This window comes from Cottoperca gobio, chromosome 8 (genome assembly GCF_900634415.1).
Source record: "Cottoperca gobio chromosome 8, fCotGob3.1, whole genome shotgun sequence".
NCBI classification, from domain to species: domain Eukaryota; kingdom Metazoa; phylum Chordata; class Actinopteri; order Perciformes; family Bovichtidae; genus Cottoperca; species Cottoperca gobio.
The window spans coordinates 18,338,397-18,361,046 of record NC_041362.1 but is presented as its reverse complement, the minus strand read 5'-3'; the positions used below and the strand labels follow the sequence as shown (position 1 = coordinate 18,361,046).

The 22,650-nt window shown below is 37.3% G+C and overlaps 1 protein-coding gene across 4 annotated transcripts in view; it reads right to left on the bottom strand.

The window, feature by feature from the left end:
• The window catches only part of plppr2a (phospholipid phosphatase related 2a), a 59,108-nt gene that overhangs the window by 18,442 nt on the left and 18,016 nt on the right, over positions 1–22,650 (bottom strand). For all 4 annotated transcript variants that reach the window (XM_029437701.1, XM_029437700.1, XM_029437702.1 and 1 more), the window contains exon 3: positions 9,940–10,128. In XM_029437701.1, the coding sequence (XP_029293561.1) occupies positions 9,940–10,128 (189 nt within the window). The remainder of the gene's footprint in view (positions 1–9,939; positions 10,129–22,650) is intronic.

The window sequence follows — 22,650 nt, the reverse complement described above, 5'->3', positions numbered from 1 at the left end:
GCAACTATACGTATATATGTGTTCTGCAAGGTAAAATTACTGCTTTTGTCAATGGAGTCTTTAAAAAGAGCATATATAACAGCTTCAGTTCCCCGTCTGAAAAAGTTGTCTGACACGAGGTAAAGCGGAGAAAATATTCTAAACACAGAATACACTTATACTGATATTGATTTTTTTAGGTTGCTAAACTAAGTTTTGCTGCTGCCCTCGTCCACAGCAGTACATTGCATAAAAAGAAAATGTGAAGGGAAGAAGGAGATTGTTTGATGATACAAATATAAAAAATGATGTGTTGGTGCAATATGCCGGCTGGTAGAGTGATTCTTATCAGGAGCAGTTAGATCAGCGCTATGATTGTGTTCCAGGCAGAGGTGGAACTGTGCACCCTGTGGTAAATTATCCTTCTGCAGGGAGATCAGCACCACAGATACTTAGAGCAGAAAAAGTCACTTTAATGTGCAGTGAGATTAAAAAACAATAGCTCTTCCTTCCACGGGTAGAATCCCTATCAGTCTCTCTTGGGGTTTTCTCTCTGTTCTCTTTTATTTTGTCAGGGGCTGCACATTTATTTATACTCTGCATTAACGTCATCTCCCCTCTTATCTCATGCTTTCCTCATTTCCCTTTCCATGGCAGAATGAAGAACAGAAGTTAAGGGGCATAGGCGAGAAAGCCTTCATCCATGGCAGCCAGTGTCACAACAACTGATTCCCCCCCCCTCACCCCACCATGGAGCCCACCCTGCCATCTGTCTCATTAACCTGGGTTAGCAGCGTACTGGTCCCTAATGTGTGTATGTGTGTGTAGGTCTGTGTTTGAAAAGGGAGATAAAGAGGATAAAGAGGATTGAAAAGCAAAGCTTAAGAGTGACAGACAGACAGACAGACAGACAGACAGACAGACAGACAGACAGACAGCCATTGATCCATGTCTGTGCAATTGTGCATGAATGTGTGCTGGGGCTGGTGTGAGGTCATGAATCCTCTGGGTGAGGCACAGCACAGTTTAATGTCAGTCCACTGACATCATGGCTGAGCATGTGAGGACGCTGACAGGACACCTCTGTGACAGGGCGTCCAAAATATTTCTGAGGTTAAAGATAGGACAAATGCAAAAAATACAGGATCATGTTAAACCACGTTTGAGCAATACTGACTATTGGTCCTGGTTAATTACTGGGTTGCCTCCATTCACTCAAGAGCAGGGTGTTCTGATATTATATTACTATACTATACTATATTATGTTCTATAACTATTCCTTATATACCTAAAGATAAAACTATACAGAATGCCATACAGCATCATTAAGGCAGTAAATGTGTTGAAGCTTGGTGACGTAAGGACTACTCGCAGGGCTGGTTGGTAAGCGTACAGCTCACAAGCTAACTGCTAACTGCTAACGGCCAGTTAGTGGTTAGGTTGTTAGCTCGGTGGACAATAAGTTCATACGTTTTTTTTCAATGTATTCACACTTATAATTGTCCTTGCTAATTGGCTTGCTTGTTGCCAACAGTGCTGGGGGCGATCAGCAAGGCAAGACAGCTTTATTAATATACTGTAGCACATGGATTCATTTGTTGTTTATCCTGTACACACGACATCTATTGCACGTCTGTCTCTCTTTGAGGTTTCTTCCATTTTTCCCCCTTTAATTGTGAGGTTCCTTTACGAAGTCCTTCCTTGCGCGGTGCTAGGGTCTAAGGACAGAGGGTGTTTTATCCTGTACAGTCTGTAAAGCACACTGAGACAAATGTGTAATTTGTGATATTGGGCTATATAAACACATTTTACTTGATTTCATACACAGTGGGAATGCAAAGTGATTTACACATTGCATGACTTTGATAAATAAAAGAAGAATTTCCTTTAAGGGTACTTGAAGTGACTCTCAATGAGGTTGAAAGGTTACTGTAGTAATCCTACTGCACATGGATTAATCGTAAAAGTAATTTTGCATGCAGAAATGTTTTTGTGTTTTTATATCATAGCCTATTAAAGTGGATGCCTTAACTGTTTTTCTGTTGGAAACCCTATAATGTATATGTATATACAGTATATAGGTTATATATGTATATGTATAGGTTATATATGCATATATAAAGGTTATATATGTGTATATATATAGGTTATATATGTATATGTATAGGTTATATATGCATATATATAGGTTATATATGCATATATATAGGTTATATATGTATATATATAGGTTATATATGTATATATAAGGTTATATATGTATATGTATAGGTTATATATGCATATATAGGTTATATATGCATATATATATAGGTTATATATGCATATATATAGGTTATATAGGTGTATATACATAGGTTATATATGCATATATATAGGTTATATATGTGTATATATATATAGGTTATATATGCATATATATAGGTTATATATGTGTATATATATAGGTTATATATGTATATATATAGGTTATATATGCATATATATAGGTTATATATGTATATATATATAGGTTATATATGTGTGTATATATATATAGGTTATATATGTGTATATATATAGGTTATATATGTATATATATATAGAATATATATACATATATATAGGTTATATATGTATATATAGGTTATATATGTGTATATATAGATTATATATGTATATATATAGGTTATATATGTGTATATATAGGTTATATATGCATATATATAGGTTGTATATATGCATATATATATAGGTTATATATGTATATATAGGTTATATATGTATATATATAGGTTATATATGCATATATATAGGTTATATATGTGTATATATATAGGTTATATATGTATATATAGGTTATATATGTATATATATAGGTTATATATGCATATATATAGGTTATATATGTGTATATATATAGGTTATATATGTATATATAAAGGTTATATATGTATATGTATAGGTTATATATGCATATATAGGTTATATATGCATATATATAGGTTATATATGCATATATATAGGTTATATAGATGTATATATATAGGTTATATATGTATATATATAGGTTATATATGCATATATATAGGTTATATATGTGTATATATATAGGTTATATATGTATATATATAGGTTATATATGCATATATATAGGTTATATATGTATATATATAGGTTATATATGTGTATATATAGGTTACATATGTATATATATAGGTTATATATGTGTATATATAGGTTATATATGCATATATATATGCATATATAACCTATATATATATATATAGGTTATATATGCATATATATAGGTTGTATATATGCATATATATAGGTTATATATGTATATGTATAGGTTATATATTTATATATAGGTTATATATGTATATATAGGTTATATATGTATATATATAGGTTATATATGCATATATATATAGGTTATATATGCATATATATAGGTTATATATGTGTATATATATAGGTTATATATGCATATATATAGATTATATATGTATATATATATATAGGTTATATATGCATATATATAGGTTATATATATGCATATATATAGGTTATATATGTATATATAGGTTATATATGCATATATATAGGTTATATGTGTATATATATAGGTTATATATGCATATATATAGGTTATATATGTATATATATAGGTTATATATGCATATATATAGGTTATATATGTATATGTATAGGTTATATATGTATATATATATAGGTTATATATGCATATGTGTAGGTTATATATGTATATATAAAGGTTATATATGTATATGTATAGGTTATATATGCATATATATAGGTTATATAACCTATATATGCATATATAACCTATATATATATATATATAGGTTATATATGCATATATATAGGTTGTATATATGCATATATATAGGTTATATATGTATATATAGGTTATATATATAGGTTATATATGTATATATAGGTTATATATGTATATATATATAGGTTATATATGCATATATACATAGGTTATATATGCATATATATAGGTTATATATGTGTATATATATAGGTTATATATGTATATATATAGGTTATATATGCATATATATAGGTAATATATGTGTATATATATATAGGTTATATATGTATATATATAGGTTATATATGCATATATATAGGTTATATATGTATATATAGGTTATATATGTGTATATATAGGTTATATATGTATATATATAGGTTATATATGTGTATATATAGGTTATATATGCATATATATAGGTTGTATATGCATATATATAGGTTATATATGTATATATATAGGTTATATATTTATATATAGGTTATATATGTATATATAGGTTATATATGTATATATATAGGTTATAAATGCATATATATATATAGGTTATATATGCATACATATAGGTTATATATGTGTATATATATAGGTTATATATGCATATATATAGATTATATATGTATATATAGGTTATATATGCATATATATAGGTTATATATATGCATATATATGGGTTATATATGTATATATAGGTTATATATGCATATATATAGGTTATATATGTATATATATATAGGTTATATATGCATATATATAGGTTATATATGTATATATATAGGTTATATATGCATATATATAGGTTATATATGTATATGTATAGGTTATATATGTATATATATATAGGTTATATATGCATATGTATAGGTTATATATGTATATATAAAGGTTATATATGTATATGTATAGGTTATATATGCATATATATAGGTTATATAACCTATATATATGCATATATAACCTATATATATATATAGGTTATATATGCATATATATAGGTTGTATATATGCATATATATAGGTTATATATGTATATATATAGGTTATATATTTATATATAGGTTATATATGTATATATAGGTTATATATGTATATATATATAGGTTATATATGCATATATATAGGTTATATATGCATATATATAGGTTATATATGTGTATATATATAGGTTATATATGCATATATATAGATTATATATGTATATATATATATAGGTTATATATGCATATATATAGGTTATATATATGCATATATATAGGTTATATATGCATATATATAGGTTATATATGTATATATATAGGTTATATATGTATATATAGGTTATATATGTATATATATATAGGTTATATATTTATATATAGGTTATATATGCATATATATAGGTTATATATGTATATATATATATATATATATATGGGTTATATATGCATATATATAGGTTATATATGTGTATATATATAGGTTATATATGCATATATATAGGTTATATATGTATATATATATATAGGTTATATATGTATATATATATAGGTTATATATGTATATATATATAGGTTATATATGTATATATATAGGTTATATATGTATATATATAGGTTATATATGTATATATATATGCATATATATAGGTTATATATGCATATATATAGGTTATATATGTGTATATATAGGTTATATATGCATATATATAGGTTATATATGTATATATATATATATATATATATATATATATATATATAGGTTATATATGTATATATATAGGTTATATATGCATATATATAGGTTATATATGTATATATATATATATATATATAGGTTATATATGTATATATATATAGGTTATATATGCATATATATAGGTTATATATGTATATATATAGGTTATATATGTATATATATAGGTTATATATGTATATATATAGGTTATATATGCATAAACTAATGGCTTTGTCAATGAAAGTAAATCATTTACTAATACTTTATAAACTAATTATTAACAAGCCATTGATAAGAAAAACTTTTGGATTGCCAGATCATGCAAAGTGTATTAATGTATTAAAATAATAAAAATAATTAAGATAAGTAAGAAGGTGGTCTTGTTAATTGTTCATAGTTGAGTCATTTTTGCCATTTGAGGCCTGGCTAAATTTAGCTTTCCTAGTCTTTTTCGCAGTAGTATCTTAACTACACATGGATGGGCTTCACCTGGAACTGAACTGGATGAGTCAGAGCAAAGCTGAAAGCAAACATCTTTTTTTTCTATTTACTGAGATAAGTATGGATTTCTCACTGCGTGTGGCTTTTATCTCAATAGGACGCCAGTCACATGAAAGACTTCCTCTCCTTTTTATCTGAGGAAAAGAGCAGGAAGTGGGACAGAGGAACAGAATTGTGATGTTCACGGTTCACAGAAGACGTGTTAATTGGTAGGTGAGACAACAACAGGTGTGAAGAGAGGTCAGAAAGGGCGAGGCATAAAGCGTCGGGAAAATGCAGAGGAGGTGTTGATGAGAGTGGAGACGATCTTGGGAAACCCAGAGAAGGTGGAAGGGGTAAACATGAGGAAACATTAGGTGGTATCTGACTGAAGTTGGGTGATAACGACACATTTCCAAACAATGATAAAAAGACTAAACATAGATGAGGCTAAAATTGCATAAGGAAGAGAGAAATGTTGATGAATAGAACATGAAGGCAAAAAGGTCAGTGTGGATGAGATGCAGCGGGGGAACGGGGAAGGTTGTGCAGAGAGGACACGCAGCAGAGGTTAGGAGAGAGAGAAAGACAAGAAAATAAAACAGATCAAAGGAGGGATTTACAGAGGAGCATGAACACGCATTTGCGCACACACTGTCAGATTGAATCTATGCTAGATAAGTTAATTCATCCCAGACTTAACTGGCTTACAAGCTCCATTAGGCAAACCTCCAAGATGCCCTGAAAATGAACACAACTCAAGTGTGTGGTTGTGTGGAGACTGTTCAGTGTTACTGCAGCAGTTGTTAATGAATCTTACAGTATTCTTCCAGCATTCATCTATTAATGCAAAGTGAGAGGAATTTCAAAATGCACTTATTTCCTTCTCTAAACAAAAATATGATTGTAAAGTACAATAAAAAAAAAATGCAAACCCATGTGACTTATGTGTTCTAACATCACATCAAAAGGATGCCTGTACATCTGACCACTTACATTTAATATTTACATAATGAACAAACATTTATGTCGAACTTGCTTTCTTAAAGACCGCTTTGCAAGATTCTTCTTTAAAAATGAGTTAGCTAAAGACAGTAGCCAGGTTTCTTTCTGAATGTGTATCAAATTTGAACTGAATCTTTAAAAAAGTCGCTAGTTGATAATTTGCTAGCCAGCTACAACTGGTCAAATCTGCCAGCAGTAATCATAATTTCAACTGACAAAATACATGTTTAAAAAATGACGATGAATTTTGAGAGATGAACCACCACCATTATCACTATAACGAAAGCATGTAACTAGCACATACTACAAGTAAGACTAGAAGACTGAGGTGGGAGGACGTCGGGTCCCTTCTCTTCTGTTTCAGTCTCAGCAGTGGATTGGCTCCTTGTGCTGGAAATTCAAAAGATGATTAATGATTTTAATTAGATGTAGGTGCCCTACTGGGTGCTGTCGGAGCGCTAGAGGGCCCTCTTTTGGGCTTGCAGGACAAATATTTGTCCGGTTGCTGATTATTACCTACAGTGAGTCGACCAGGCGAGGTCTCCCTCCTTAAACTGTCCTTTCTGTACAACTCTACCTTTTTAATGTATTCAGTGCTATAAAGACAGAGTTGACATCATGTTGCACACCAACTAAAATGCTTCTAAAGCTCCAATTTTTTACCTCAAACCATGTGAAAGGTCAGAACACTTTGTGTATTAAAGATGGATGTGCAGCCACTTCATCACCAAACACAAGCCTCTGATTTGCTGCACTGGATTAAAAGAGATCAGGCTCCTCAGGAACCAGAGGCAAATGGCAAAGCACATTTGCACCAGACTGGTGCTATCACAGGGAGTTACTGCTGCGATTTACCTTGCTGCTTGTTAGACACACACACACACACACACACACACACACACACACACACACACACACACACACACACACACACACACACACACACACACACACACCAAAGCCTCTGTCAGCACAGGTTAGTGCAGACCAGCTGCGTAAGTAATGTGCTCTGACCCAGATCAACTTCCAAAGTCATTTACCCTGAACTAGGGCAGCTTTTAGGGTCTGCTTGCTTTGGATTATTGTAGATTAGTGCTAAAGAGTGCACCTGCTGCATAAATCAGCAATGTTGAACAGTAATGAAGTGATGTGCAAGGTTTTAATTTAACTGAAAGAAACTAAACCTTTACCCAAATTATTGGGATGAGGAGGCAGAATCGTATATTATGAGGTGTTAACGAGATATGATGTGTTCAATGCCGCAATTACGTACAAAGTCAATGTAAAGACAGAATTTTGCATGACGCTGTGTCGCCTCTTAGCGTTAACATTCTCTCCTGACGTCCTGATGTTGAATCAGAAATGGAGGAAAGAAATAGTGTTGCCGTCTGTGGGAACATATATAAACATCATCCATAATAAACGTGTTAAATGCTGGTACGTTTATATAATTTTAAAGTTACACAGTATGTAGATGTCTGTGTGTGTAAACCATAACATCGTATTCATGCATAATTTATATGATGTCGCCACAATTTATTTATGGGGAAAAAAAGCAAATCCATTTGCACCCTATTTAAAGAAGCGAAATAAACATTATGAGTCTTTACAGTGAATGAATGGGTGAGAATGCAATCTGGGAGGAGGAACAGTTTGAAAAAGCCTCCAAAAATAAAAGAAATGAACCCCCCCCCCCCTTTCTGACTCCCCTCCCCTCTCTAATAATTGTTCATATGGTCCCTAAATCAATACTGCACTTACCCAGACCCAAATGTATTAACATTGTTTGTTATGTGAACCTATAAAATTACTAATCCTGCACATTGCTTTGGGCTGCGATTGTAAAATCTTTTATTTAAATAATGTCCAGGGTGCATTGTGGCTGTGAGACAAACTGTACACAGTGGTCCCACATTAGAAATCTGTGAAGACTGAATCTGTGTCTGTAACTGTAGCACACTCCTGTCTCTGCAGAAGGGGCAGGCAGTTGTTTTGTCTGTGTGTGTAATCTGGTCAGGTTATTTGTGTGCTTTGCATTGTGGCTGTAGGCTGGTTCTGTCTGTGCAGTTGTTTGTGGTCTGTTGGGATGTAAGTCGGTGCCAGGTGTTTTGCATTTCACGCTCCCTGCCTTGCACCTCACTTGGGCTTTAACGGCTAACCTCACACACACACACACACACACACACACACGCACACACGCACACACGCACACACACGTCACACATACAAAAACCCAGTATAAGCCCCCCTCCAAATTGCCTTCTTTTGTGCTCATTGTCTCTTTTTTCTCACCTATCATCTTGAGTAGTTTCTTTTTCAGACAGCATCTGCTGCCTGCCATTATCGCTCTGCCTCGACTCCAACTTTTGCACTTTTGTTTCTTTCTCTTGCTTTCTCTATTGTTTATCTTTGACTGTTCTTCTGTCTGACTCTCTTTCTCTTCTTCTGCCTTTTTCTTTCTCTAATGACCTGCCTGCCTATTCCCTTTACATCTCTGTGTGGTCCGAGATGATTCTTCTCTCTGTGTCCACACACACACACACACACACACACACACACACACACACACACACACACACACACACACACACACCTGCCTGTCAGGGCTGGAAGGGGGTAACCCTTCATGCAGTTTGCCAATCTGCTCACTACATCCGTGGTGCAGCACACACAACAAAAATGATTCATCACAAACCCATATGAAGCAGAAATCGAACAACACTCTCGCATAGACTTTCACAGCATTTGAAAGCAGAACTCAAACACACCACCTCAACTTTGACAACTTTGTACTTTCTATTAAAGCTTCTTCCTTTTTCAACATGCAGTAGACACACACCCACTTACACGCTTCTCTCGTGCATCTCAAACACACTTCCCTCTCTCTCTCTCGACCTTTTCTTCCACGTTTATAAATACACCCCAACTCTTACCGTGACGGTGGGGATGGCTGTGACCAGCGAGTATATGAGCACGGGGGGGATCTTGCTGCCTTCGTCCGGACCGGGGTAGGGCTTAGAGAAGGTCTTGTCGTAGCAGAAGAAGCCCTGGATGTGCACGGGGAAGGTGTCCGTGTACTCGAAGTAGTAAGCCAGCAGCACCGTCCCAGCCATGATCACCAGCTGGAAATAGAACATTATCCCTCCGTTAGGAAGTGAGAAGACGAGAGGTGAAGAAGAGGAGGGAGAGGCGGAGGAGGAGGAGGAGGAGGAGGAGAGGAAGAGGGGAGAGTCAAGTCCCTGTTCCCCTCAGCAGCCACGGGGAGATGCATAGGAAACACGGACCGAGAGAGAGACAGTGAGAGAGAGGTTCAGTGTTTGGATCCAAGAGCGTAAAGAGAGAGAAAGAGAGATAACAAGATAACAAGACAAGAGAGAGAAAAGGAAATCTGCAGGAAGAGGCTTCTCTCTTCAAGGGATGAACAAAAAACTGAATAAAAGAGGGATCTGCGGCAGCACAAGCGGCAAAAACAAAGAATTGCATAGGCAAGGAGAGAGAAGGAGAGAGAGAGGAAGGGAGGTGGGAGCGAGAGAAAGGGGGAGCAGCCTTTATGCTGCCAGTAGCTGTGGGTGTATTTGTAGAAACTAGATAATGTGTGTGTGTGTGAATGTGTGTGTGTGTGTGTGTGTGTGTGTGTATATGTGTGTGTGTGTGTGTGTGTGTGTATGTGTGTGTGTGTGTGTGTGTGTGTGTGTGTGTGTGTGTGTGTGTGTGTGTGTGTGTGTGTGTGCGTTGCAAGTTCAAGTGCCCCTGAGAGTGAAGTATGTTTTTGTTTGGTTCACACCAGCTGACGTGTCTGAATTCCTTCTTCAGACTTCAACACTAATGTCTTCATGGTAAGCATGCAATGCCCTTTCTCCACCAAAATGAATGCGTATATGCAGGTTTTTTAAACACAGATACACGCTAAAAATAGGCGATAAACTCATTTGACCCATTGCCAGTAGACGTACTCGCCCTACTGTTCTTTTTCTGGTGTGTCACGTTCGGCGTCACGAACACGGGGGAACTGGGTTAGTAAACAGTGAAAATGTTACAGTGGTTAAATTCGTTACTTATTCAGTGCCATTCAAACTTGGTGCAGATTCATTTGGAATGATGTCCGAGTGCTGCTTGGACAGAGACGGGCGTAATTTGTGGATAAGATGTTACAGCATGTAGCATCGCGCGAGAGAAGAGGCAATGCTTAGCGTGTTCACCCGGGTTTAAGAGTAGATAACACTAAGAAGGTGGCAATATAGTCCAATATACGCTACCTGTCAGTATTTAGTAGCTAAAGAGACACATATTTCCCTCACGACTTGATGGAGATTAATTAATATTTGGTTTACAATCACCAAATGGACGCACAACTCCAAATGAATACTGGTGTTGCTCTGAATCTGCTGGATGTGTTAAATAGGCAGTTGTTCGCTGAGTTTGCAGAATACATTATAAGGATGAAACTAGGGCTGTCGAATTAGCGCGTTAATTTAGATTACATCACAGAAAATTAACGCTGATTAATCGTGCTCTTAGATGCCCCCGAGCGTATTTGCCGACTTTGCAGCTCCGACAGCACCCCCCCCCCCCCTCGCACCAGAGCTCCAACAGCAAATATTGATATATGCTTGACAGCCCTAGTTTGAACCTACATTTTATAGTTGGTTGTATCAGAATATTAAGGTTGTATTGTCTACCTTGATGTTATCGGTAGAGGTTGTGTGGCATGGATATGATACAATACAATATTAAATATACGCTCTGTAGGCTACTTTATTTATTAACCATAATAACAATAATGTAATATATAATACAGTGGCATTTAAACGTTATTTATTGATTAGGTTAAGCACGTGACTTTCCACCATGGGTCCTGGTGATGGAGATGGGTCACTATTGGAAATATCAGAGCACTTAGCCGCTAAATGCTCCACCACTTTCACCAGCTAGTTCCTTACTGTGTCTGTCTGCTGTTTGACGTTTAGCAGGTAGAGTACAGTCGGGTTTTCATAGAATACTTAAAATTAGGTTGATGAGAGCGTTAAGACTAAACCAAAACAGTGAAGTTGTGAGCTGTAAAAACCAAAACAATGAGCTGAAAGAGGCTAAAGTGCTTCCAGTGGATCTGGTAACAACAAATAAAAATCCTCCAAGAGTTCATCACTATACCTGACAGTTATTTGATCCGTTGTATACATATAAAACCACTTATTTGTGTCTCAAATAATATTGTTGCACAGAAGAAGAATTTTCACCGTCAGATTCCCTTTTTCTTTGCATGTTTTTCTTCTGAATGGATGAAATGGTGTATTTGCGGACAGAGAGGAGAGGCTGAGTGTGGCAGTCTGAAGCCCTCAGGGATGTTCAGCTCAAAGTCACATCACTCTGACCAGAGACATGGCTCCACCCACACCAGTGGCACAAACACTCGCACATGGCATGCCCTCAAACATACATGTACTGTACATATAGTATGCACGGGGACACAGGCACTTTGAGGGGCTGTTGCTCTAAAGAAATATATATAATAAAAGTTAACATAAAGCCCATGTTCATAGTAAACCGGGTTAATTTGTCATTTATTTCTGCATGTATGCCATATGTCTACATTAAGAGTTTTGCACGCTGCATATGTGGGCTTGTATTTATTTATTTCTTCAATGACCAAATAATTGTGCTTGCCTTGCTTTACAGTGAACATATGACACATATGAGTGGGTCAATTTAGAATCCACTTCAGATCAGTTTAAAAGATATGGTGATTTAATTTGGTCTATTTTTAGCAATTATGGGCTACTCATATTTATACACAACAGCAAAAATGAAAGTTATTTTTGTCCTCCAGAGGGGCAGCACAGGCCGCTGCTCGGGCAGCTTTAGCCCGACCTTGTGCACATCCTTGAGTATGTACTAAACACCACGAATGCATACGCAAAGATATATATACATATCACATGTGCACGCACACAAACTTAGTATTTATTGAGAAACAATCAGGTTTATTCGCTCCATTCTTTATTTGTATCAGAGCAGCCTTCATCTGCGCCTCCCTTGATTGAGATGTGTGTTGCTGTCTGCGGTTGTCATGGTGAAGAAACGACTATGAGATGAGGTTTAGAATATTCTGTATTTTTAGCGTTTGTATATTGTGTTCGTAAAGACCAGTCTTTTCGTTAGGGTGGTGCTGATATTACACTTTCTGACCAAACATTGAACAGAAAACACACCAGCAACTAATCCTGGTGACTGTGCATTGTGTGTGTCGAGGTGAGGGGCTGCATACACACCTGATAGCACTTTGCGGGGGTTTGCTTTGGGCTTCATGTGTGTGACTCATATAGCTTTCCCTTGTTTTCCTCTTTAGTAGCGTGGCGCTCCTCCCATGCATTTACCCAGTGAATAGTGACTGGCTCTGACTCATGCCTGTGACTGCTGCACTGAAGGAACAGCGGTACCGCCGCCTTAACATCAGCAACATACTTGTTGTCCTTGTCCCCAGCTGTCGTTCAGTGTCAGCAGATCGATCGCCATTCAATAAAAATCCCTTGTATGTGTGCACACAAAGGTGATTGTGATACTCGCAGTAGAGTTCAGCTGTTAACATGCCTCCTTAATTTCCTCTGAGAATTATGAAAAGGGCAACAATTCAAAAATGCCTGGAGCTCCTGCAAATCCGCAGGTCAGAGTTCATGTTGCTGAACTTTAACCTGCTAATCCAAATGTCCGTCTAATAGGAGCATTGCTTTCTTTGGGTGAATTATCTTCTGCGCCTTTTCTCATTTTAGGTCACTGTGCTAGGAAACTACAAAAGGCAGCATGAACTAAAGTGTCATGTACCATCAGTCTGCATGAATGAATGCAGCTTTGAAAGGAGGGGAAATGGTGCTGAGCTACTTTCACCATGAGTACATATCTATATCTCTTTCACAGCGAAACAGTGGTGATGGTACAGATTAGCCAGCTGTTTTGCTGAACCTGTTATGAGGGTGACAGCAGCTCTTTCACACCCTCACAACTTCCTTTTATTCCCCTGGCCTCCCTTTAGCACTCCTTCACGCTCTTCTTCCCACTCTCACCTACACACTCCTGTATTCTTCTCGTTCCCTTTTTGTTTTTAAATCTCTTGACCACTCATCAAAAAAAAAAAGCTGCCATTAATAGAAAAGGGGACAGGCTTCACAGTAAAGCATCCATCCTTCTCTGACCTATTTTAGCGTGCAGATGGAAAAGGCAGATCAATAGCAAAAGGGAGCTGCGGCTTGTGAAGATGAAAGGTCACAGAAAGAAAGCTGGGAGTTGTCGCAGGGAGACATGAGGCTCGCCTGTTACCAGTGTGAAGACTGAGGTTCTTCTATCCTTCATCTCCCCCCGAGCCCTCCTTCATATCACCGCTTTGAAAATATACTTAAAACCTGTCAGATTATCAAGCCATTACCACACTTTGCCTCATTACCCACTGACATGAAACGGATTAAATTACTATTTCAGATATTTGGAACAAGCTTCAGTTGATTCGTGCAACAAGTCCTTCAGGAAATGAGTTGATTGATTGATTTCTGTGAGGCAGAATGAAAAGGGGTTATCTGGTCTTTATGACTGATCTATTTAAGACAATGTACTTAGAATCGAGGTGCCTTTACTTTGGTATTTTAATTAAAGAAACTTTACTTTAGCTCGCTGTAATGGAGAGAGAAACTTTCCACTTTTAATTCCACTACAGTTACACTTTTATGACAAGAGACAATTACTTATTAAATAGGGTTCTGCATAGTCAATGTGCAAGAATATTATGCTTCCCAAATCCCCCGCACACTTCCCTATGCTAAGTGCGCTCTAGCAAGAGAGATATGCATTTACTTGGGTAGTGGTTGTTGAAAGTGGGTCTAGGTCTGGATTAATGCAGATCAGGGTATAAAGAGCCCTCACCTGTCGGGATGGAAATTGACAGTTTTAGCGAGCAGCATGGAGCTGTAGTAAGACCAATACTCTGTACTCTGTATGTAATCTTATTACTGTAGCTATCTAGCTGCAGCTGATGAAATCTGATGAAGTCAGTTTTGTTTTTTTAGTTTTTTTTCAATATGTTCAAAATATTCTGTGTTTTGCCCTTATTCCAAATAGACAATAATCCTACTCAGCTGTTCCTTTAATATTCGCATGGTATAGTATACATGTCCAAAGAATGCTTTCAAACTCAAATTATATTGGCAGATCTCACGCAATCAGGACATGCTTCTTTCTGAATAAGGCCTGATTTGGATATCCAAACGGATTATGCCGTTTACATTACCCGTATGTAATTCAGATGTTTATATATGTTTATGGGAAACATTGCAACTTGTAGTATGATAGTTACTGTGTCTCATTACCACTGAGTCTCAATTGGCTCTTGTATGAACAACACAGCAGAAATGATGAGAAGAACATTTGAGAGCCAAAGCTTGTTTCATGTGAAACAGCAACGACAGTCTTAAAACCTCACAACTGACAAGCTAAGTCGAAAAAATGTACCTCAATTTGCACATTATCTTCCTCTGAAAGGGCACAGTATTCAGTGGGGACTCACCCTAGGTGCATCATCACATTCCCAAAGGCACTACAGGATGAGATTCTGTCCTTTTCTCGGATGACAATGCAGTTTTACCTGATATCTACATAATAGAAATGTCACAGTGTGTTTCCCTTTCAACTGATGCTCCTTCTTGCCTTTAAAAAAAAAAAAAAAGCCCAAGCCTCCCCTGCTTCTCCTGTCCCTCCATTATAATTTTACCTCCCAAAAAAGAAGCTGTATCAGTCATTCCTCCTCCCTGCCCTCCAATACGCAATTTGTTTTTTAACTTTGCTAAATATTTCATATTCGTACCAAATTTTAACTACCGGACTGCCACACTGTGCTCAGCCGTAGTGTGTGTGACGCCCAAGAGGCAGCATGACTTTACAACAGCAGTGACATCAAGACTACATTTATTTTGGAGCGCTATGGGAAAGAGTCCAGGGAACAGCAACAGCCTGCAGCGTGTGAAGAACCTACCCCAGCCATCTCAGTGCAGCTCTTAAAGTATAACCACTCTCCCTCCCTCCCTTAACCTGGATTTAAAAAAAACATGCCATCCTTGCACAAATCCAAATCATCAATCTTTTCCCAACAGGGATGGACAGCTTCACAGGGTCAGCCATACGTGATGGCCTTTATTAATACTTTATAAAAAGGAAGTTTTGAACTTTCTGTGATGACGAACGACTATAAGTATAGTGCTGTGTCTGTTGCCTGGGTGTTAGATCTGTGGTTGTGGCATTCCCTTTCTTAAAGCTCCCTATGATTCTGTTTTAAATCTGTCTAAATTAAATAATTTACTGATATGGATACTTTCTTTAGACTAAATGGATGAAATTGAAATTACTCAAAGAGACATATTGTTAAACTTCACAGCCGTTCCTTTAGTCATGATTGTGTCTGGCATTGAGTTGTTTTTGAGTCCGTGGGCGTCACTTGATCTACAATACACACACAGGAGTGTGTCCACTATGGAAAAACAATCCCGTTGGGGGCTCACACAGGTGTTTTTATGTGTATTTGATATATTTGTATTTGTATACTGTAATTTGTAATTAATATTGTGGTAATACCATTTATGGTGAATTTTCTTTTCACAATAATAATACCATGATAAAATCATATTTGATACCGGCACATCCCACGTCCATGTGGGGTCATTTTGTCATCTGGTCTGCGCAGATACCCTAAATGTATTATTGTGTGGACTATACACGCCTACAAGCTGATGGAGGCATAAAAAAAAAAAGCTGAAAATATTACTCCACTGATGAAGTATTTCTAGTTCCATTTATTTGGGGGATTTTCAATAGACAGATTAAAAAAGAATGGTGCAGCAAAGGCAGAAATATCATAAGATTATGGATCCTACACTTCCCATAATGCAACCTGATAGTGTCTCCAGTTGGCCTCTCACTCCTGTTTTTAAAACCCTACATCTCCAGTGTTTAACACAGTGTTAATTAATGTCCAGCCTGAGATAACACTAATGACATCACAAAGGTTATTTTCATATTTCACATGTTCATGGGTAAAAGTGGTGAAATGCTCCTTTAATGCACAGCACAAATCAGTAGTGATCATGTTGATTATAATGCATAAATAAAATTAAAACAGAAATATGTTGGGAGACTCCCACACCAGTGTTATTGTTTAAGTTGATGTCCCTCAAAATTAAAGACTACATTACCCAGAGACCCACCTGCTTCTTCTAGCAAAAATATTCTGCTCCACATTCTCACATGGGTCAAGTGCTTTCTGTTTTGCGTTACTGAGGAAAATAAACATTTTGGAATTGGATTTTTCCATCAGCCTTTAAATACCCCCACTTTCAACCATTACCACGATTACTTAGAGGTTTAGGTCAGTCTGCCCTCTTCCTGTTTGTGCTGTAAATCAATCAAACATCCACAAAGTTTAAGCCAGTGGCACACAATGCAACACTGTAGCTGCCAGTTTTCTCAACAATGATGTTATTTAATTGTAGTTCTTTAAAGAGAGCCATAAATACTTAAGATTAAAAAAAAGATATTATTCCAAAATGTTACATTTTGCACCTCTGCAAGATAGATCTCCACAGAGTATGTTACAAAGCTCTAACAAGGGTCCCTCTGTCTGTCTGTCCGTCCTTCTGCATTGTTCTCTTTCTCTCGAGGTCCACTCATGTCCCTGGATGCTGGTAAAGCCATGTTGCCTGAAAGAGCAGTTTTGTGTTTTACGGACGGAGGATTTAGAGTTGAAGGACGGCGAGGCACAGGGGTCCACCGTCAGACACATGCTGTCCATTAAAAGGCCTGTAATCAGCACATGCTACGCTGCACCTGGCCAGTATGACAGGAGTCCTGTGGGAGGTGGAGGGTGGAGGAGGGTGGAAGGAAGGAGAGGACTGGAAAAGAATGAAAGAGGAAGGGTTCAAAAGGGGAGGAGGAAGGAGAGCAGAGTTAGGAAAGACGCGATGAGAAAAGACAGAAAAGCGGGACAATCAGAGGCGGGAAGGACGGAAAGAGGAGAGAGTGACGAGGATACAACGGGAGGATGTGAAGTGTGACTGTGCGGAACAGGTACAGGAAGATAGAGGAGGGGTGCCAGGGAACAGGTTGAAACGCTCGGGGTGGTGGCCCAAAAAACTTTACCAATCCTCCTATGCTCCATTTCTGTCTTCCTCATGTCCTCTTTTCTTGACTTATTTCTACTCAGGGCTGCTGCTTCTCTCCCCCTCACAGCTTCAAAGGCAGTGACCGGGATTTACCTTGTAGAAATGTTAAATATGAAAATAAAGTAATACACCGTCCTTGTTCTGTTAGCGTAGGTGGCTAATACTCTACCACAGCTAGCTTGTTTGTGTTTGTGTGGGTTTAACTCGATGGCTGTCTGGCAACATGAAAATCTACCCCACCATGATCTCTGGTGGTGTGAACTGTGTGTGAATGCATTTCCTGTAGTTTTTCTTTAGACGTGCTGGTAGGTGAACTTTGTTAACGTTGGACACAGCAAGATTAAATGTTTCCCCTAGTTTCAGGTTTTTATGCTAAGCTAACTTGGCTTTACTCATATATTTATTTTATTCTTCTCACCCTCCCCTCGGAAACCAAATAAGCATATTTCTCAAAATGTCAAATTATTTCTATAAACGTATGTGGGAACAGATACATGAAGGACACGTATATATTTATATATCATGACCATCACAAAATGAGAATCCACAAATGGGTTGTTTTGGATGCAGATGAAAAAAATAAAATATGTTCTTATCGGTGTCTTTTGTGTTCAGTTTAATCTTTTATTTGTTGATTAAAAGAATGTTGGAAATACTTGTCTTCATTTTTCAAAATTCAACAAGAAATGTGTTGTATTTTAGCATTACACTGAAAGTAACCGAATGGTGAGTACATTTTCATTTGATTTATCACAAGTAATACAGTTATCACGATACATGACAATAATGCTCAACAATAAAGTTCTTCAGTGTTAAAGCAGAAAGACAATACACGCTCTAACAAACATCACAGTACACAAACAAGAGGAATGTATTGAACAACTGGGGTATCTGGTTTCCTCTGCTACATATTGCATAAAAATGTGTTTGATCTTGGAAGAATGTGACCTCGTATTGTTTAACAGTGAGCTGGAGTCTGTTTCCTCAACCAGGTTTCAAGCCAAAAACCTCCTACCAGCCACCACTTTGCCAGAACAACCACCACCCAGCCCACACACCGTACTCCCACTCCCTTCCTATTTCTCTTTTACCTTTCATTACAAAGAAGAAATGCCCTGACAAAATTCAACAAACAGGAAGTCATCCTAATGTGGTTTATTTTGTGTGAGCTGGAAACTGACAGGCGGTCAGTGCTAATTACGGCTTTACAACAGGAGCTGGAAGGGCTCAGTGGTCTGTACTGATCTCTAATCTGACATTGTGAATACAAGAGAGGCTCCCTGCTGAGACTGGGGCTGAAGGGACTGCGAGACAGAAACGAACAAAAACCTTCAAAAGCCCAATTATTGAAGCAGATATGGCTGTAGTGACCCATCTCTATGTGAATTACCCCCAACATTTGTCAAACATTTGGCAACAAATTACAAACTGCATTATAGCTATCAGCTGGTGTAGAGAGGGATCAAATAGACAGACCGCAGCCCTGTTTGGGCGTACCAACCAGGTTTATTTGGCGAACCATTTTAGCATTTTCTTTTTTGCAAATAATAATCCAACCCCTTCTTGCCCCTCTCTGTCTTTCTCTCTCTCTCCCAAACACATTGACAATGCACTCATCTGTGCCAACGGCCCCTTCCTCAATTCCTACCCCCCTACATCTGGCGTTCTTGCTTCGGACCAAACCCATCTTCAAACTCAGCCTTCATTTTGATCTCAACCACACAGGTGTGACACTATTGTGGTGAAAGAAATCTGTCAGGGAGACATCTGGCACCTGGCAAATGACTGCTAGTGTCTCCAGGAGCACATTTTGCCAACTGGTAAATATAGAATTGCAGTTCCTCTGCAGACTCATTTAGATCAAATTTGGTCAAATGAATGTTACTAGTCCAGTCATAGTAGAGTATGAGTATGAGTAAGAGTAAGAGTAAGAGTAAGAGTAAGAGTATGAGTATGAGTATGAGTAAGAGTAAGAGTAAGAGTAAGAGTACGAGTACGAGTAAGAGTACGAGTAAGAGTAAGAGTACGAGTACGAGTACGAGTACGAGTACGAGTAAGAGTAAGAGTAAGAGTACGAGTAAGAGTAAGAGTACGAGTAAGAGTACGAGTACGAGTAAGAGTAAGAGTAAGAGTACGAGTAAGAGTAAGAGTAAGAGTAAGAGTAAGAGTAAAGTAAGAGTAAGAGTACGAGTAAGAGTAAGAGTAAAAGTAAGAGTAAGAGTACGAGTAAGAGTAAGAGTAAAAGTAAGAGTAAGAGTACGAGTATGAGTAAGAGTAAGAGTAAGAGTACGAGTAAGAGTAAGAGTACGAGTACGAGTAAGAGTACGAGTACGAGTAAGAGTAAGAGTAAGAGTATGAGTAAGAGTAAGAGTATGAGTAAGTAGAAGCTCATGATTCATCTTTCGATCTGTAGACACTTTCTTCTCAGCAACTTTGTCTCCGATCTTCCCAATGTGGCTTCCTACAAGTGTCAAAGGCAGGATTCATATAGATGAATGTTTTAGAAAATTTGTGATTTTACAGTAATAACCCTATAACAAAGATGAGATGATTTTATTATATGTTGCTAGAAATACTAGCATATTCCAACAGATCTTTGGCGCGCATCACGCACATTGTTTCGCTTGTTGAGCCCATATGAATCTGTAATTGGATCGTTGATTGCATTTATAAAGTCATGTATAAGATTTGCAAAACTCACATACTGCAATTGTTGTCTGTCTCTGCACATCCCTCCTCCACAACTCTTTTTAACATGCACCATCACTCTCTCTATTGATATATCACTCAAATGATGACAAACAGCTACATTAAAACAATAATGTTTGGCGCTGGCTCGTGCACCCAATCTATCTCGTACTTTGACAGAGGAGAACATGATAAATAGGCTTTGTGGGCTGAATAAATGGTTTCCTCATGAAAATGACCCTGAGAGGTTTGATGGTTGTTTGCAAATGAACGAGAAAGAGAGGGTGAAAAGTATTTTATAGTCTATAAAAGTTCCGAGGGAGTACTTAAGGATGAAATATGTGGAGGAAAGGGAGTTGGAGTACGAAAGCGGAAGAACCAACGGTGCATTCACAGAGCTGGTGTACTCCCAGATGAAGGGAACGAAAAGACAGAAGAGGGAAACGAAGAAGGGAGCGAGAGAGGGTGGGAGGACGATGTGAGCCGGGTGAGAAGGGGTGAGTGAACAAAAAGGAAGGGAGAAGAAGAAGAAGAAGAAGAAGAAGAAGAAGAAGAAGAAGAAGAAGAAGAAGAAGAAGAAGAAGAAGAAGAAGAAGAAGAAGAAGAAGAAGAAGAAGAAGAAGAGAGCTGGCAGTGGAGCGTTTGGGCCTACATGCTTTCAGCAGCATTTCTCTCACTGACTGTGTGTGTGTGTGTTTCTGGGCAGGTGAGGAGGGAGCAGGAGAGAAATGAAAGACAGAGTGCGAGCTTTTGTACTGTATTGTGTGTTGAAGGACTGAACGGAAAGGAGAGCTCTTTTCCCCCCTTTTTTTTAAAAACACCTCTCCTGTTGCTCTCATTTTATATCCTGCCAGCCATCATGTACACTGCCTTACAATGGTCCTAACGGATAATATACAGGACTGTCTCAGAAAATTAGAATATTGTGATAAAGTTCTTTATTTTCTGTAATGCAATTAAAAAAACAAAAATGTCATGCATTCTGGATTCATTACAAATCAACTGAAATATTGCAAGCCTTTTATTATTTTAATATTGCTGATTATGGCTTACAGCTTAAGAAAACTCAAAAATCCTATCTCAAAAAATTAGAATAGTTCCTCAGACCAAGTAAAAAAAAAGATTTATAACAGCAAAACAAAATCAAACATTTGAAAATGTCCATTAATGCACTCAGTACTTGGTTGGGAATCCTTTTGCACGGATTACTGCATCAATGCGGCGTGGCATGGAGGCAATCAGCCTGTGGCATTGCTGAGGTGTTATGGATGCCCAGGATGCTTCAATAGTGGCCTTTAGCTCATTAGCATTGTTGGGTCTGGTGTCTTTCAGCTTCTTCTTCACAATACCCCACATATTCTCTATGGGGTTCAGGTCAGGGGAATTGGCAGGCCAATCGAGGACAGTAATGCCATGGTCAGTACACCAGTTACTGGTGGTTTTGGCACTGTGGGCAGGTGCCAGATCATGCTGGAAAATTAATTCCTCATCTCCATAGAGCTTTTCAGCAGACGGAAGCATGTAGTGCTCTAAAATCTCTTGGTACACAGCTGCATTTACTCTGGGCTTGATGAAACACAGTGGACCAACACCAGCAGCTGACATGGCTCCCCAAACCATCGCTGACTGTGGGAACTTCACACTGGATTTCAAGCAACTTGGATTTTGCTCCTCTCCAGCCTTTCTCCAGACTCTGGCGCCTTGACTTCCAAATGAAATACAAAACTTGCTTTCGTCTGAAAAGAGGACTTTGGACCACTCTGC